We start from the raw sequence: 16,401 nt of genomic DNA, 5'->3' as shown, positions 1-16,401 counted from the left end.
AACGAAAGAACGAAGAGAGGGAAGAGAGGAGCGAACGAAGATGAGAAGGAGAAGAAAGAAAGACGATGGAGGCGAAGGAAGGAATTAATTAGCACAGCACGCACACTACTCGATGCTGACGGAGAGGGGGCATTGTCTACTTGTGTCCCTTTTTTTTTTCTGGCCAGCCCCAATCAGGCAGGGATCCGTTGCCGTCACGTCCTGGAGATCTTCGGCCATTGATTAAAGGAAGACTGATAAGGAGTCTTTCCACGAGGATATTGTTTCAATGGAGAGAAAACAGCATTGTCAGGGAGGGGAAAAAGTGTAAGTGTAAATGTCGAGAATGAAAGACAAGAGAGATGTGATTGAGATCAATCAAGAGAAGTAGAGTCGATCTGGGGAAAGAATACAAGGGGTGGGTGGGATATGCATAAACGCCCCCGGTTTGCTAATCATCCTCGTTATGGCATTCGGCGGGTAGCGACAGGATCGAGGGAGGGACTCGAATCATCCGATCAGCAATCAACAACAGTCAGGTTATGGGAATGAATGGTCCTCTTATTTTGCCTTTTTGCCTTTTTGCCGATAGCAGAATGGATGCTAGAATAGAACTAGTTCCAGAGTCTCAGACTCAAAAGAACAAACCAAGTGAGCGCAATGGCAGGAGAGATGGAGATCGTCATTTAAAGATCAGCCAAGGTTGATATCTGCACCTGCTGGTTCCATGGTTTCACCCAGCAGCTTAAGCCCTTTTCAGCGGCAAAGAGTGTCCCTGCGTTCGGCTGCCACCACGCCATATTCGAATCTACCGGGAAACCTCCCGTTGACAACCACCCCTGAAAAGCTGAAACAGCTAAACCAATGCATCACTCAATGCGTAGTCAACTATAACTAGATCTGCTTTACACACTGACACTACTTGCACTTTTGTACTACTATCTTATGAGCAATTGTCAATTGAGCCAGCTCTCTGAGCAAATGCTTATCCCCGAAAGTTAGTCACTTCTCATCTTGCAAATGAAAACATATTGTTGTGGTTCCCTACTTGCGTGTTCTTCTCTAGCTCCGCTCAGGGGTTTTCTCCGGCCTCACTCAGCTAACAGATACTCAATTCTACGGAGTCATCGCCTATAATGCATGCTACTAATGAACTGACGTTGCCTCGGGACGAGTCAATTCGGAACCAGAAAAAAATCGTATCAAGTACTTTTTGGCTTCATTGATCCCAATAAATTTATCACAGATCCTGTACAGACGAAGAATAGATATCTCACGGTATGAAAAGAGAAAGAAGAAATAGTATAGAAAGAAGAATAGAACACCGAAGGGATATGCTTTTGCAATCAACCGGCCGATATTACGAACATGTCATGCATCCTGAACTGGTAGAATTGGCTTCCCGGCGACTCTACCGGATCTTCTCCAAAAGAATTTTCGCACCACTGCTGGCTGGACTGCCCTTCTTGCCATCCTTGCTGGTCTCTGCGGAGGCCTTCTCCAAGGCCTTCTTGTTCTTCTTCAGCGTCTTCAGCAGGTCGGCCTTCTTCGCGAAATCGTCCGACTCCGCAAGAGCCACAACAACGAAGGTATTCGAACCGGTAGCCCATGACATGATCTCGGGCTGAATCTGCTCGTACAGCAGATCGTGGAAGTTCAGTGCTGGCTGGACCTTCTCGATCTTCTTCTCCGCGCTGTTGAACCGTCCACCCTGGACAAGCGACTTCAACAACCGGCCCACGAACGGGGCTTCCTTAGTGTCGGCGCGGGACTTGGCCGCCTCGGCGACAGCGGCAAGAGCGGCGCTCTTGTCGCCATCAGCGTCGAAGAGGACCTCAGAGATGAACTGGCAGCCGAAGCTGGTCTCTAACAGGGAGTCCGCACGAGCTGCGATCAGCTCGAGAACAGTGGGGGAAGCGGCCTTGACCAGCTCCTGTCTGCGGACCTCGGGCTCCTTCTTCGACGTTTCGGCGCGGATCTCGCGGATCTCCTTCAGCAACTCACTATCCTGCTCGGGCAGAAGCCACTTGGCACGGTCGCCAGCGAATGGATACAAGATGGGGATACGAGCCGTCAGGTCAGTCACTTGCCAGAGTAACTCTTCGTTGCGGGCTTCAGCGTCCATTCCCTGGTTCAGAAGCTCAGGGAAAACGAGTTTCGAGGTAAGCTTGGTATCATCAATGACTTCGTAGGCTGCCAGGATGACATTGTGTCCATGAAGGTCACCTGCCATCATCTTAATCGTGTCGCGATAGAAACGGGTCAGAAGCTTGCGGTCCTTGGCGTTCGAGTATGCGAGAGCCCGAGACATGACTCGGGAGCCTGATTTGGTGAAAGCCAAGTTCTTCACAAGATCGCCCTCTTCATCGCCCTTCAGGAGTTCAACAAACTCGTTGGCCTCCTCGCTGCCGACTTTCACATTGAGGTAGTACTGAAGCATAGCATCGTGTAGAATCGTGAAACCCGAAGTCTTCTTCTGGATCAGCTGGTTGATGAGCTCGAACAAAAAGTGCATGATAGGTCCTCTCTTCTCGGGGTTTTTACCCAGGATCTCAGAGAGCTCCGCGGTTCCATCCTCCTGCTTGAAGATAACGAACTCGGGTCCGTACCACTCACGCAGAAGGTTGGCCCTCTGCTGCTTCGTCGCGACCGTCCGGTAAATATCGTCCAGAATCCAGGATCCCTCGGGGTGTCGGATGAGACGCTTAACGTGTCCGTAGAATTCGGGAATAATCAAGTCGCGAATCTCGTTGTCACCGTGAACAATCAGCTTGCCAACCAAGAACTTGGCATACCGGCTCTGAGCAAGCTCACGGTAGCTGCCCTTGAGCTCTGTTGCGATCTGTTTCCGTTGCTCGAGGTTGGCATATTTGAGAGCGGTCTGAATGACACGAACCGAGTCGTGCTTGAACACAAAGTCCTTGACGCGGCCAGTGATGATCTCAAACAGCTCCTTAATAAGCTTCTTCCGCTGCTCGAGGGGGACGTGGGATTTGCGACGCAGCTGCTCCCAAAGCTTCTTGGACCGGGCGATGATATCGGCGTTAGGCTTGGCGGCTTTGCGTTCCTGCTGCATCGCCTTCTGCTTGATATGCGATTCGCGCGATGTGGACTTGTCTGCACAATCGAAAGCGAGATCTGATTAGTTCCCAATAGCTTCAGAAGCAGTAACCACCACCAGGGAATCCACCTACTTGGATCCGCCGCCTTCGCAGGCTTCTCCTTCTCGTCGTCCTCTTCATCATCTTCCTCAACACCACCCATATCAACATCCTCGTCCTCCTCAGCCTCAAGCTCATCCAATTCATCAATCTCCGAGTCCTCAACATCATCCAGATCGAACTCGTCGTCGTCGTCTTCGTCTTCGGATTCTTCCTTCTGGACCTTCTTGCTCTTCTTGCTGCTCAGGTCTTTCTTATCCTTCTTTCCACCCTTGTCGCCACCCTTCTTAAAGTCGGACTTCTTCGCCGACTTCACGGGGGCCGACTTGGAGCCGCCCTTCTTCGTCGGCGCCGACACGGCAGTCTTGGTCTTCGTCCGCTTGCCATCGCGATCGTCGCCGGTATCGACGCGGCGCTTTACCCCAACCATGATGTGTGGATATTTGAGGTTTTGTTGAGAGGAAAAAATTTAGGAATAGACTAGGTTGGGCGGGATCAAAAAGTGAATGGTGATAGGGCCGCCCGCGGAGTCTAGGTTTTCCTGCTTGGATTATCGCCGCGGTCCGCCCGTCCTACTTTTTTTTTTTTCTTACATTTTTTTTGCCCGTTAGAAAGCGGTGTCGACGGTTGTTTGTCTGGTTTGCAGGGTTGCTGATACTGATAAGGCGGGTTGTGCGGGATAAGGACGGAGCGGCAATCGTCCTTCCCCTCTCCCGTCCTGTCCACATGGTTTTTATTGGAGACGGAGAGTCTGAATAGACTGGAGAATCGTAGCATTAACGGAATTAGCCATATAATAGAAATCTTAAAACTATGTACATGAATGATTATCTATTGAAATGGACAATAGAATGCCAGAATAGTGAAATTCGACAGCATGAGAAAACACGCAATGCGCTCGTTCGTTCGTCGACCCAGCAAGCAAGCGGGGCCGGCAGACAGCAAAACTCGTCGACGAGTCCCACGTTGGAGCGATTAAGAAAGCAAACCTCGGTCACTGGCAAGTCAATCCTCCCAGCGGCCCCGAGTCATGGTATATGGATTGCAGAAATTCTGCGAATGTATCATGCATCATTAGTTTCGGATCCGGCACTCGCCGGTGGGGACTTGAAGGCGCCCATCTCCGAGCCCACGTTGCTCTGTCCTCGTTTGCGGCCAGGGATGTGGAACCCCAGAGACGAGGATTTGGTGTTGCTGGATGAGTGCGAGTCGCTTGTGAGATCGCCGAACCGAGAGAAAATGCTCTTCCTCTTGGGTTTGACCTCGGTTTCGTCGTCAAGACCCACGTCTTCGAACTGCTCCTCTTCCATCGATTCGGGCTGCCGGCAGAGGCCGGTGTGAAGTGTGGATGGCGGTGATGTCATTCGAGAAACGCGCGAGTCGAGCGATGTCCGCGAGGGCAGTGCATCGGTGTAGCACACAGGGGAGCGGGCGGAGATGTCCTGGCACACAGGAGATTAGTCCTGAGATCTATGGATGCGGAAATTAAATGCCGGTTGTGTGCAGACTCACGAAGGAACGACGATAGGAGTCGAAAGACTCCCGCGATATCGAGAATGGTTCGTTTTCATCGACAAGATCGCGATGATGTGAGGATTTGGGTGAACCGGGATATTTGGGCCAGAAGCTCTGTTTCTCGGGCGGTGATGGCTGTACCGAGGACAATCAACTTAGCAATCACGTAGAATCAATGCGCGACATGGTCAATGGGAGTGTAGACTAAAGTACCGGAAGATAAGCGCCATTGGCATCGACGACTGTTTGCAAATCATCAGGTTAGCGGGGATAAACCTCCCGACCCTCCATGCTCGTTCAATGATTTCATACCACTCAGTTTATATTCTGGTGGCTCTTTCTCAAAGCTCTTCCTGAAGCTCAGAGGTGTAGAGCGCTGGCCGTCAATTGATAACCGGCTGGTAGTGCTGGAATTGTCTAGGGTGGTGATAACCTCCCCGCCATTGGGTGGTGCGGCGGACTTTCGAGACAGGAAGTTACGGAATGGGGCCATTTTGGGGAAGTAATTAAGGAAAGCAATAGAATGCGTGGCGCAAAGCCAGTTGCGTGGGCGCAATCCAGAGAAAAGAGAGAGAGCCGAGGAAGATATAAGGCTGGAGGGGAGCGTGTAGCGCAAGCGGCAGTGGTCAGATCCTCTCAAAGAGAGAGTTGGATGTACAGTACTGTATTAATGCAAGAACACTCAACCCTCACATGATCGGCGGCCTCGGGCGTCGGTTCATTTTATGAAAGGGTGGTTCATCCCACCTGGCGAATGGATCAACAACCATGAGAAAATTCTATTAATGAATCAGTGGTTGGGGCCCCTCTCCGATCCCCTGGAGAATGTTATTCGTACCATAGACCGTGGTTACGTTTGCCACCGCGCCATGTGCCTGACTTCAATCGTTACCATTAGTGGAAAACTTGGTTGTACGTATATCATCATCGTTTAGTCTGGAGTTGGCCATGCCCATAGCGTCATTCGGAGGACTAGTCAATTAACCATCAAGTGGCTTCCCGTCCATCAAAGTTAAGTTTCCGGGATGAGGAGCACTTATTCTGCTTATGCAACAGTAACATGATAATGTTTGCATAAGTACAGTACATAAATACTGACCAGCGCCCGAAGACATCACTATGCTAGGAGTTGTTTCATCTTACATTCTTTGAGTTCAACTCGTACATTTAGGTTTTTGACTTTGTTATGTCTATCTTGATAACGCACTATAACGTCTCTTCTCTGCATCTAAAGCATAAATCAGCTCGCATGGCTTAGATGGTAAAGCGCAGCACTAGTAATGCTGAGATCCTCGGTTCGAGTCCGAGTGTGAGCATCTCTTCTTTTTGCCAATTGTTCCCTACTATATAGTATAGTAGTATCTAGAGAGCAATCGCAGAGCTGGACAGATGGATTGAGTAAAAGGGCGTTCTATTTTTGTAGTCACTGCTTCACCTCTGCCCTTGTATGTGTGCCCGGCAATCAAGATCCCCGCTAGAAGTAAATTGTAGGTGGGAGAGAAGGCCTACAGTGTATATATGAACTTAGAACAGTCTCAACTCCTGTGACCTGGTGAGAAATAGTGCAAGCAGATACATCGAACACATTGAACACATTGGTGCTTGCTCAGTTGATGATGCCGGGTTTTACCACGCCTCTTGTCAAAGCTTAATGTGGGGTTGAGAAAGCAACGACTAACTATCAGCTATTTCTGGTTTCTACGCTTCCAAATCGTGATGCCTGCATGTTGCCATGCTCGATATACGTAGACCGGCACATGAGCTGGAGTCTTTGGGTGTCGATTTCTATTCATGAGAATATCTGTCAACGAATTACTGGCACTGGGGCCAGGGTAGTGACAGAGAGGCTTCTCTGCGAGTTCTCATCAGGCTGGTCTCGGCGACACAAAAATATAATGCAGCCATGGATCCGAGGGGGGCATCGTAGTTCCATTCGTCAGCATACCTTGAATCGCCTCCTAATGGTAAGTGCCGTATGAGCACATACTGCCTGTCGTGCATTGATGTCCAGCGCGTGTTGAGGAAACTGGGTAGGCGCTGTACGAGAAGGCGTTGCTTCCTGTTTTATATCGAGCCTGCCTTTCCGTTGACTGTGCAGTCCACTCCTTCCCATTATAGTCAAGTCATGGGGCCTTTATAACCTCAGCCATGCTTCTCGACAGTGCAACCATTTTCACCCTCTTCATTCTTCTCCTATTCATACATCCACCCACCCAGTCACTCATTCCCACATATCCATTCATTCAGCTACCCAGACATCTCTTGATTAGCCATTCACCCACACGGACATATACTTCTCGAGCAAGGTATCATTCGACGTGTCTGGCTCCCAGATGAGTAATGTGTCAGAGTGGGCGAGAGTAATGATTGAGCTGACGTTTCTGGTTTCTATCCAGTTAATCCTTCTGATCGACGAGCATCATGCCTAGTCTTTCGACCTCGATCGTTTCCGGTGTTGCCGTCCTCATGGTCATCGGAGGAGCTGCTGCGAGTGCCGTCCTTCCTCAAACTCAGACTCGAAACATCACGGTGGCCTGCCCCGGCGGGCACTGTGACAGTGAGAGCTATCGCTCCCTCCCTATCATGGCTCGAGGAGATGCGGAGGGCTTCGTGGATGCCACCGACGACGAGCTAGACTCGTCCGCGGACAACGATGCCACTGTCGATACCTGCTACAATAGATCCCAATGCGAAGTGGGATACACATGCCTCAATAGTCGTTGCACTCTGAGCTGCATTACCGACAGTGACTGCTCCCGTCTGCATACATGTGCCAATGGGACATGCATGGATCCTCGTGGCGGAGCATGCCTTTCGAACAGAAACCGCTGCACTCATGACTACCAGTGCTGCTCCGGCCGATGCGATCGGTTTGCCTCTGTGTTCGGCAGCAAGAAGTGCAGAAGCTCCATCAAAATCTTTCCCTGAACTCAGCCTGTGGATTGTACGGCTGGTGTATTGTCGCTTGGCATTTCTCGTGTCGTTTGTTCCTGAATCCTGTTCCTTCTGTTATCGATATGTGTCTGTGGTGGGGATGTGAAGGGTTGGTCTTCCTGTCGGAGTAGAGTGGAGGAATTATCACTCGAGTAATACTATTTCTAGTGTGGTACTCAATCGTCGCTTGTTATTGTGCTGAACTCGTAGATTGACGTAGCGGGTAATCATGATGTTTGAGTTCTATATAAATTTCTGTTGATGTCCTGTTTCTTAATCTGTCATGGATAGTCCAGTGGGAGGTCGGCCGTTAAGTCAATAACCTTGCTTAGGTAATTGCCAGCGGGACTGGTGCCTGGTACGAATCCGGGGGTCGTCGTTGTACTCGTGCGAGTAATCCACGATTGCTACACGGCGCTAAGCAATGGAAGTGACCCTTGAGGGAAGCAATTCTGCAGAGACATTTCCACCCTAGGATGGCGTCACCAGATTACACCGCCCCGTTACAGGGAAGTTGGCAATCTGGCTGGACAACTACTTTTTTGTTCTTTTTGTTTTCGGGCTCTATATACATGGACAGCATCTTCACTACTCCAGCGCCCCGCCATCTTTGTTATTTCTTCGCATACTCCTTTGTCTCCCTATCTTTGCTTATCGACTCGTCCTTGTTCTCGGCATGAATATGACCTTTCTCTAAATAATGTGAAATATTACTCAAAATATATATATCCACCGACAAAAAACATCTCCAAACTCTGCACCGTACCAGCCACTATGTTGCAAAATATACGCCGAGGACACCAGATCCCTTACCAAACACCTATGACTTGCTGGTCCCCTGCCATCAGAACTCACCACCCACTGCAATCATGCCTGTATCGGCGAGCGAGCACCGTCGTGGACTGGAGATTCACCTTCCGTTTTTGTAAATTATCTTCACAATGCGCTCGTACTTTCCCTCCTCGATTGCGTTAAAAATTGTTGCCTGCGTCCAACGACAGTTGCACCTCTTTCCTGACAAAGATGTCGGCAGGACTTCTCACTTCCTCATACAAGAGCTCAAAAGTAAGACATACTGCCGATACTTTCGTTCTGCCTATAGCCTACATAGTTCTACAACCACGTTCATCACATCGAACACACGTCCGGGGTGACCACGAGACATCCCGGCATAGTCTAAAATGCAGTTCTGGTTCGGATGGGCACTGTGGGAGAAGCTGAGTTTCGTGAGTCCTTCGACCCAAAGTCGAGAAACCGACAACCACGGCTAACTAGCGAGATAGGTGCTTGCGGGCCTTCTGGTAAGACGCGAGGTCATGCACTATGAGCCATATGACTGATGCAACAAGGCCATCGTTCTGATCTATTCGTTCTGTGTTCTGGTGTACAACCGAAGGGTGACAAACAAGTACGCTGCTGCCGAGGAACGTGAGAGGACCGAGCAGGCTACCGAGATGCAGAGGATCCTGGCCGAGACAACTGAGATTCCGTTCGGTGCCAGGGCGCTAGAAAAGGGCATCCAAGTCGAAGGCATTTGGACCCCCAAGGAGTATTCACCGAGGCAGTCCATTATCATGCCGGGAGACACGCCAGAACTTCCCAGTCCCGTGCAGAGTCAGCCATCGCTTGTCCCAGCAAGTGGCGTCCAGCGGCCAACAAGATCATATCAACTGGCGCCCAACCATAACCTGCTCAACCCACGGCTTTCCATGAAGATTCCAGACATCGAGCTCGGGGCCGAGGCAATGCGTGTGTTTTCAACAAACAGCGCACCACAGCCAACAATCCGTGCAAACAGTGAAACTGAGGCGATCGTTGACCCAGGAAAAAAGAGACGGTCGAGGGGTTGGTTCAATCCTCGGAATTCCTGGGTAAGAAAGCCGTTCGAAAGCTATAAGCGCATGTCAAAACATGAAGGTATGTCACGTCAAGAACGTAAGCTATGGTCGAATGAGACCAGCGCTCATGGTTGCTTAGGGCATCATCGAACCTCATCCGAGAGCTTTCGACGTAGGATCAGCAAGCTGATCGATGAGAGCATTCAGACAGGCTCGACTGAGACATACCAGTTGAGACCGATCGACCAGGGACCGATCAACCACGAGACCATAGACAGCCCTAGGTCTTAGTGACTGGATAGATGGTACACTGCGATGCGTTGGAAGCTTGGAGCAAGCTAGTCTGTCTTCATATTGCTTTTATCACATGTCACCATCAGGAATCAATGTATTTGGGGGTAGTTTATGGGAGTTTTCGATTCATTGAAACCCGCAAGGCTCTAGGTTTAAGACGAAGCACTGGTGAGACATTGAGAGATAGACTTATCATAGTATGGCAGCCATCAGTATGCCATAATTTGTATCGAGGAAGCCACTAGGCCTTTCGCATCTGTAAATGTACGCATGTTGAGCCCGAAGTAGTCGGCTGGCCACGGCCCTCAGGCAGCAACGCCTGATAGGCATCAGTATCGGCACGTGACATCGCGCCTGCCTCAACGCGTCCATTTTCCATCACTGTTGAGGGATGAGCAATAAGGCTAATTCGCCACCCTCTCATTCAAAATAGCCAGCGCCAGGTGAACAGCAGGCTTAGCAAGACAGATATTCTACAGAGCTCAATACGCTCTTTTCATCATCGGCCTAGTCAATTCTGACCCAGGACGGCACAACCGATCTAGAACACGCGTCTCGCGTTCAGCTCGTCTGCTTTGTGCATTCCCTAGCTGTCTAAGTCGAACAAGTCGAATAGACTGTTGACTGTCCCCAAACTGAATGCTTAGGAGAAAATGACAGCAGACATGGAGACCCAAAATGACTACGAGGAAGGACTTCCTGGTCCTGGGGCCCCAACTCCCCTCTCAGCCTTAGAGGTAAGCAGATGGTGGCATCGCGGCATCCTTGGAAGCGCCACCGCGGCCCTCCACATTACACGAAGTGTACTAATTATACTTACGAAAGGGAGTTGCGGGTCTGACTGGCCGAGATATCAAACTGTTCGTTGACGCGGGCTATCACACTGTTGAGTCGATCGCATACACGTAAGTCAACTGATAGTGGAAAACACAAGTCACCACATAGTACCATCCGAGCTTACTGACAATCGGTCTTCGTGATTTTTCAGTCCGAAGCGCTTGCTGGAGCAGATTAAGGGTATCTCCGAACAGAAGGCTACCAAGGTTCTTGTTGAAGGTGATTCTGCCGTGATACTGATGGGCATCCACAATAACATAACTGACAAGTATGTATCCTGCAGCGGCGAAACTTGTACCCATGGGATTTACCACAGCCACGGAGATGCATGCGCGACGAAGCGAGCTCATTTCAATCACAACGGGATCCAAACAACTAGATACCCTCCTTGGCGGTGGCATTGAGACAGGATCTATCACGGAGATCTTCGGCGAGTTCAGAACAGGAAAGAGTCAAATATGCCATACCCTTGCGGTGACCTGTCAGCTGCCTTTTGACATGGGCGGTGGAGAAGGAAAGTGTCTGTACATCGATACCGAGGGTACTTTCCGTCCCGTGCGTTTGTTGGCGGTTGCGCAACGATATGGGCTTGTCGGTGAAGAGGTTCTCGACAACGTGGCGTATGCTCGAGCCTACAACTCGGACCATCAGCTCCAGCTGCTGAATCAGGCCTCCCAGATGATGTGCGAGACTCGCTTCTCGCTGCTCGTCGTCGACTCGGCCACTTCCTTGTATCGGACAGATTTCAACGGCCGTGGAGAATTGTCCACGCGCCAGACCCATCTGGCGAAGTTCATGCGCACTCTGCAGCGCCTTGCAGATGAGTTCGGAATCGCGGTTGTGATCACAAACCAGGTCGTCGCCCAGGTAGACGGCGGCCCCAACATGTTCAATCCCGACCCGAAGAAGCCCATTGGTGGAAACATCATTGCACATGCTAGTACGACGAGATTAAGTCTGAAGAAGGGGCGAGGTGAGACACGAGTATGTAAGATCTACGACAGCCCGTGCCTGCCGGAGAGTGACTGCCTCTTTGCCATCAATGAGGATGGAATTGGAGACCCGAGCCCCAAGGACCTGGAGCATGAGTGATTGACGGAGGGCTGCATATATTATCTGAAGCTATGAATTAATGATTATGCTATGTATAATTTGTACCGTCTAATACCTCTTGTCATAAGCACATGATAAACACATAATTCATGTAGTGGTTATTTAGTCTATAGACAACCCGCAAAGGCGGTGGAGCGACTTTTTGGGCGCGTTGCTCCCGGCCGCGCCAAGACCTGTTTTTTGGAGGCGGCGCAAGAGCTGCGGCTTCTGCCCTTCAACTCCGCTGTGTTGCGATACTCTTTCTCCGCTTCTTCCCCAGTCGGCCATGGAGACTTGAGTTGACCTCTTTTCAATATCGCGGAGAGTGGTCATATCTCAGTTCTCATTTCAATCATGGCGAAAATCTACAAGGATACCCGGGTCGACCTCCGACCGCACTCCCCAAGCACCGTCGTTAACATTCAGATTCCAACAGAAGCGAGCACCCAAAGCCGAGCTCGTTTCGCAATTTCCACCTTCAGCAGTCAAGAGCTACCGGTAGCGAGAGACGAAGAAGACTTCACCAAGCGGTACTTGGCGACGCAAGGATCGATCTACTTTCGCAAACGCAGCGTCTACCCCCGGGCCTTCCTCTGGCGAGTTGTCGATGACAGCAAGGTGCTGGAAATTCAGTGTGTCGATTTAACCAAGGGTGGGGTGGAACACCACGAATACAATGTGACTCTACGCTTGGAATTCGAAGAAGCTATCGTCCCTTCGGGTGTCGATCTTGCAGACTTGGAGGAGCACGAAGCGTTGAGCGTGTTCGTCCTTACGGCCGACAAGCACTTGCACACCTTGACCCTACGCCCTGAGTTCTTCCGGAGGACAGAGGCGATCGACGAGAAAATCTCGGACTGGTGCAAGTACTATGTTCCGGCGCCGTTGACATTCACGAACCCTCATCGATTACACGCGAGTAGCCCACTGGAGTTGTTCATTTCCCTTGACAATGGCGCCCTGTTGCGGTTAACGAGGAAGTCCAGTGATGACGGTAACCCTTCCCCAGTTCATTCCTCACTATTATATCGCAGACAGTGTGATTCTGGGTTACAGTACTAACGCTTTCGGTACTTAGGATCGAACTGGACACCGCTCACTTTTGACGAGAGGACATGGGGTGCATCGATCCGTGGCTTGGTCAGATGGCAAGCGCAGCCTTCAATAAGATACAAGGGGCGCACGCTCGATACGAATGTCGCGAACGCCATTACAACGACGTCTGACCAGACCTATGTTTTTGCTGTCTGTCTCAATCATACCCTGAAGATATGGAACCTCGCGACCAACAAGCTAGCTGCTACGAAAGATCTGCTGGACCGTGAAATCCAGCAGCCAGACGAATTATCATACTCGCTGAATCCGGCCGAATCTTCGTTCATCCGGGTCTTCAACATGGAGCGCGCGTTGGATGGAGGCTACCGCTATTATGTCGTTACATATTCGCCCTTCGAAGATGGCCGCTTCAAGTTCTGGGCTGTGAAGGGCGGCCTGACTTCGCCGCTGGTGATTGAGGACCTGTACCCTGGTGTGGCTCTGAAGCCGGTCGACCCAGATTCAACCGGAAGTATGTTCTGGAGTATTGCCGATTTCCAGATCAAGCCGGCCGAGGAGGGTAAGCGTATGGAGCTGTGGGTCTTGTGGAGGAATAGCAGTCTTTATCAGCTGTATACGCTGCACTTCAACTTCGAGTCTCTGCCCAAGGATTGGACCACCAACTGGGTATCCACCGTCATGGACAGCCGCTGGCAGGAGCCCCCGCCCGTCATGGCTACTTCTGATGTTGTCGACCCGACGGAGAAATGGCTGGAGTACTTGTTGAAGCCAAATAGGTTCTCACCAGAGGTTCTCGAAACTGCTCTGGCGATCTATCAAGAAGCTCTCAAACCAATGTCGTCGTCCGGTTTCCCGAAGAAGACCCACAGCCTTGAGGAGCGGCTTTGTTCCACTATTGGCGCCCATGTATCCCTTCGAAAGCACGCCGATGATGAGATGGATTATACTCGCTATCGTATGGACACGGACTCCAAATGGCGCCAGTTCTGGCAGATTGCGGACGATGTCAACAAACGACGATTCGAACCGGTAGCCCTCGCGTATGACGTCTATTATGAGACTCCATGGATGCTTCTCTCGGACAGCTGCGCGATCATTCGTGAATGTAGCTCCGCGGAGCTCATTTTGCACAACACTGGCGCCGAGCTTCGCTCAGATGGGCCGGTCATTGTTGATCGCTGGAGGCATCGCAAACTGGAGACAGAGATCGGCAGTCTATTCGAGCAAGCGTCCCATTTGATCACTGTTGCGTCCGGTTTCCGCAAGGCTTTCTCCGCCGAATTGGAAGCTGCTTGCCAGGAGGCCCTTGACGCCGAGATATTCACTGAGCCCTCTACGTCTGTGCAAGACAGGATGGATACTTTCCGTGAGCGGTGTGACTTTGGAGAGCAGGTATCCAACAAGGCATATGATACCTTGGTCTCCGTGATGAGCCAGCACCTGAACATCTCTAGGATGCCCAACGACGTGTTCTACACCATCATTGATACTATTCCGCTTGACTTCCCCGGCAAAAACTCCGATCTCTTCCACACCCATTTTGGAGTGAAGGTTATTGTCAATGGCGTGCAGGAGACCATTATACTGACGCGGAAGACTCTGTCTGACCTTCTCTTCCTCGTTCTGTTTGTGGACGGTGAGGTTGAGCAGGAAGCTGGCTCGGACTTCGATGCGGCGGATCTGTTCGTAACCCTCACCACTTTGCTGAGGGAGTATGAGATGATGTCTTGGTTAAGCTCGCATTCACGAAAGTGCACCGACCGACCGACCAAAACTCCGGGTGGCTCTTCTCCTGTGGCCCTGAAGGACTCTTCTCGTAAGGATAAGGGACAAAGAACGGCTACCATCCTCGAGGATCTGTTTGCCAGTGACATCAAGCCGCGCCAAACCATCGGACTCCCTCAAAGCTACACCATTACGTTGGGAATCCGTGACATTTTGTCATGGGTCACCCGCCAAGGGGAGGTTGCCTACCCCAATGCTCTGGTTTACATACAATGCGATCTCATCGCTAAGAACAATATCGACCTTGCTTGGGACTTCCTCCGGTTCCAAGCAAGCACGTCTTGGGCGACCTACGTCAAGGGTCGACTATATGTGGCTATGTCTGAATACGACACTGCGGCTTTGTACTTCCGCAAAGCTGCCTACCTACTTTGTAAGTTGAATGAGCCTAGAACCGATATGGGAATCGCAGTTTCTAACAGAAAATAGCTTGTGGAAAGCCTCTAGGTAACCTACACGAGATGTCGTCAACGTTGCTGGACATTGTCGCGGTGGACTGCTTCCACAACGGCCTTCCCAAGTACTTCCAACACATCGTGACGATTTTCGAACATGCACGCTCGTTCTCGCATGTTGCCGACTTTGCGAGCCTCGCGCTGCAGGCACTTGCAAGTGAGCATGGAAGCCAGCAGCATGATGTGGACTACTCTAGCCTGCGCTCGGATCTTCTGTCGCGCTTGTTCTATGCCTCATTGCAGAACTGCCAATTTGACCAGGCATACTCTGCTCTATCCAGATACAAGGATCGAACTTTACAGAAGTCCGCTCTGGGCTCTCTTATTACCGGCATCCTGACGGCCTCAGGGCCCGGTACCGCGGGTCTCCGGCAGATTCTCCACTTCCCCACGACTCTCATCCCTAACATCGCATCCTACGTGGACGAAACTTTGAGTTCACTTGCTCAAAAGCAAACCTCCTTCACCTCCTACCTCGAGTCAGACAACAAGTGGAGCGACAGCACTCCGGACTACCAACGCATCCTCCAAGCGTACCGTATCGAGAGGGGCGATTACCGTGGCGCCGCTGAGATTGCCTACCGGAACGTGCAGCGCCTCCGCCACGCCCGCGACGTTTCCACCCATCTCATTCTCACCAGGGCAAGAGAAGCCGACGACGCCCACCCAATCGAAGAAGACGACCCGGAAAGCAAGGAAATCCGGCATGAGCTCCTATCGCTCATTAACCTTCTTGCTTGCGTCGACAAGAGCGAATCCTACATCCTCGTGAACAAGGAGGACCCCCATCAGCCACTATCGTCATCCCTCGAGGCTAGACGCCGCAGCCTTCAGCAACATATGCAGCCAGACCACGAGGGCAACCACCCCATGGATGACGCCGGCGCCGCCTCTCCCTCACCCAACCCCGCCCCGATGGGCGGATCCCCCTCCGGGCGCCGTCTCAGCGCTAGCGCGACGGCCATCCGGCCCTCTAGCCGCCGCGACAGCAAGGCCTCCATCAGCAGCGCCGTCCTGAGCATCCCACAGAAGCGGGTAATAGTGACGCTGGATCACCTCCGTCGTGAATACCAGGCCGAATTAGACCGGGTCAGTCGGATCGAACGAGGTGATTGGGAGTTTGGGCTTCTTGATCCAACTGGCGCTGAGGATGGCCACAACCACGACGAGGACACTACAATGGTGCTCGGGTAGAGTTGCCCATGTAGACTGGGGTCTGGTTTTGTTTTCGTGTTATTTCAGAATCCGGGTTCTGGGCGTCTCTGTATATCCTATGTACAACTAGTTTTTAGTCTCTGTTAAACTAGACTAGTAGCTCACCTGGGGTATTTTTTTGATGAGTAGTGTAGTGAGGTATACTTTGAGCTTATCGTAAAGTCGCGACTCGATGTTGTAGAAGTATTGAAGGAGAGCCTGGAGGAAGAGGTTTCCATGCTCTAATCGCAGGCTTCTTGC

General features: G+C 51.2%; 5 protein-coding genes and 1 non-coding gene across 6 annotated transcripts; 4 read left to right on the top strand and 2 right to left on the bottom strand.

The window, feature by feature from the left end:
• Positions 1-1,195: 1,195 nt before the first annotated feature.
• BO86DRAFT_339507 (uncharacterized protein) lies at positions 1,196-3,711 on the bottom strand. Its single transcript, XM_025669023.1, has 2 exons — positions 3,174-3,711; positions 1,196-3,096 (listed from the first exon to the last, which is right to left on the bottom strand). Exons 1-2 carry the CDS (start codon positions 3,568-3,570, stop codon positions 1,391-1,393), a joined length of 2,103 nt encoding a protein of 700 aa, XP_025527450.1. The 5' UTR covers positions 3,571-3,711; the 3' UTR covers positions 1,196-1,390.
• Positions 3,712-3,897: 186 nt separating this feature from the next.
• On the bottom strand, positions 3,898-5,435 carry BO86DRAFT_448434 (uncharacterized protein). Its single transcript, XM_025676645.1, has 4 exons — positions 4,968-5,435; positions 4,869-4,897; positions 4,653-4,790; positions 3,898-4,582 (listed from the first exon to the last, which is right to left on the bottom strand). Exons 1-4 carry the CDS (start codon positions 5,146-5,148, stop codon positions 4,205-4,207), a joined length of 726 nt encoding a protein of 241 aa, XP_025527449.1. The 5' UTR covers positions 5,149-5,435; the 3' UTR covers positions 3,898-4,204.
• Positions 5,436-5,898: 463 nt separating this feature from the next.
• Positions 5,899-5,971, top strand: BO86DRAFT_t143. The gene has a single exon. It is a non-coding gene; the product is annotated as a tRNA-Thr (tRNA).
• Positions 5,972-7,076: 1,105 nt separating this feature from the next.
• Positions 7,077-7,583, top strand: BO86DRAFT_399962 (uncharacterized protein; the record flags this gene model as incomplete). Its single annotated transcript, XM_025673672.1, has 1 exon — positions 7,077-7,583. The coding sequence occupies one exon, from the start codon at positions 7,077-7,079 to the stop codon at positions 7,581-7,583; it is 507 nt and encodes a 168-aa protein (XP_025527448.1).
• A 1,084-nt stretch (positions 7,584-8,667) lies between these two features.
• On the top strand, positions 8,668-9,816 carry BO86DRAFT_99629 (uncharacterized protein). The gene is made up of 4 exons (XM_025677854.1): positions 8,668-8,815; positions 8,873-8,890; positions 8,939-9,506; positions 9,567-9,816. Exons 1-4 carry the CDS (start codon positions 8,771-8,773, stop codon positions 9,716-9,718), a joined length of 783 nt encoding a protein of 260 aa, XP_025527447.1. The 5' UTR covers positions 8,668-8,770; the 3' UTR covers positions 9,719-9,816.
• Positions 9,817-11,909: 2,093 nt separating this feature from the next.
• BO86DRAFT_410123 (nucleoporin Nup120/160) lies at positions 11,910-16,271 on the top strand. Its single transcript, XM_025674475.1, has 3 exons — positions 11,910-12,644; positions 12,729-14,864; positions 14,921-16,271. Exons 1-3 carry the CDS (start codon positions 12,005-12,007, stop codon positions 16,138-16,140), a joined length of 3,996 nt encoding a protein of 1,331 aa, XP_025527446.1. The 5' UTR covers positions 11,910-12,004; the 3' UTR covers positions 16,141-16,271.
• Positions 16,272-16,401: the final 130 nt, after the last annotated feature.

This window comes from Aspergillus japonicus, assembly GCF_003184785.1.
Source record: "Aspergillus japonicus CBS 114.51 unplaced genomic scaffold BO86scaffold_26, whole genome shotgun sequence".
Taxonomy (NCBI): domain Eukaryota; kingdom Fungi; phylum Ascomycota; class Eurotiomycetes; order Eurotiales; family Aspergillaceae; genus Aspergillus; species Aspergillus japonicus.
This window is presented reverse-complemented; position numbering and strand designations above follow the sequence as displayed.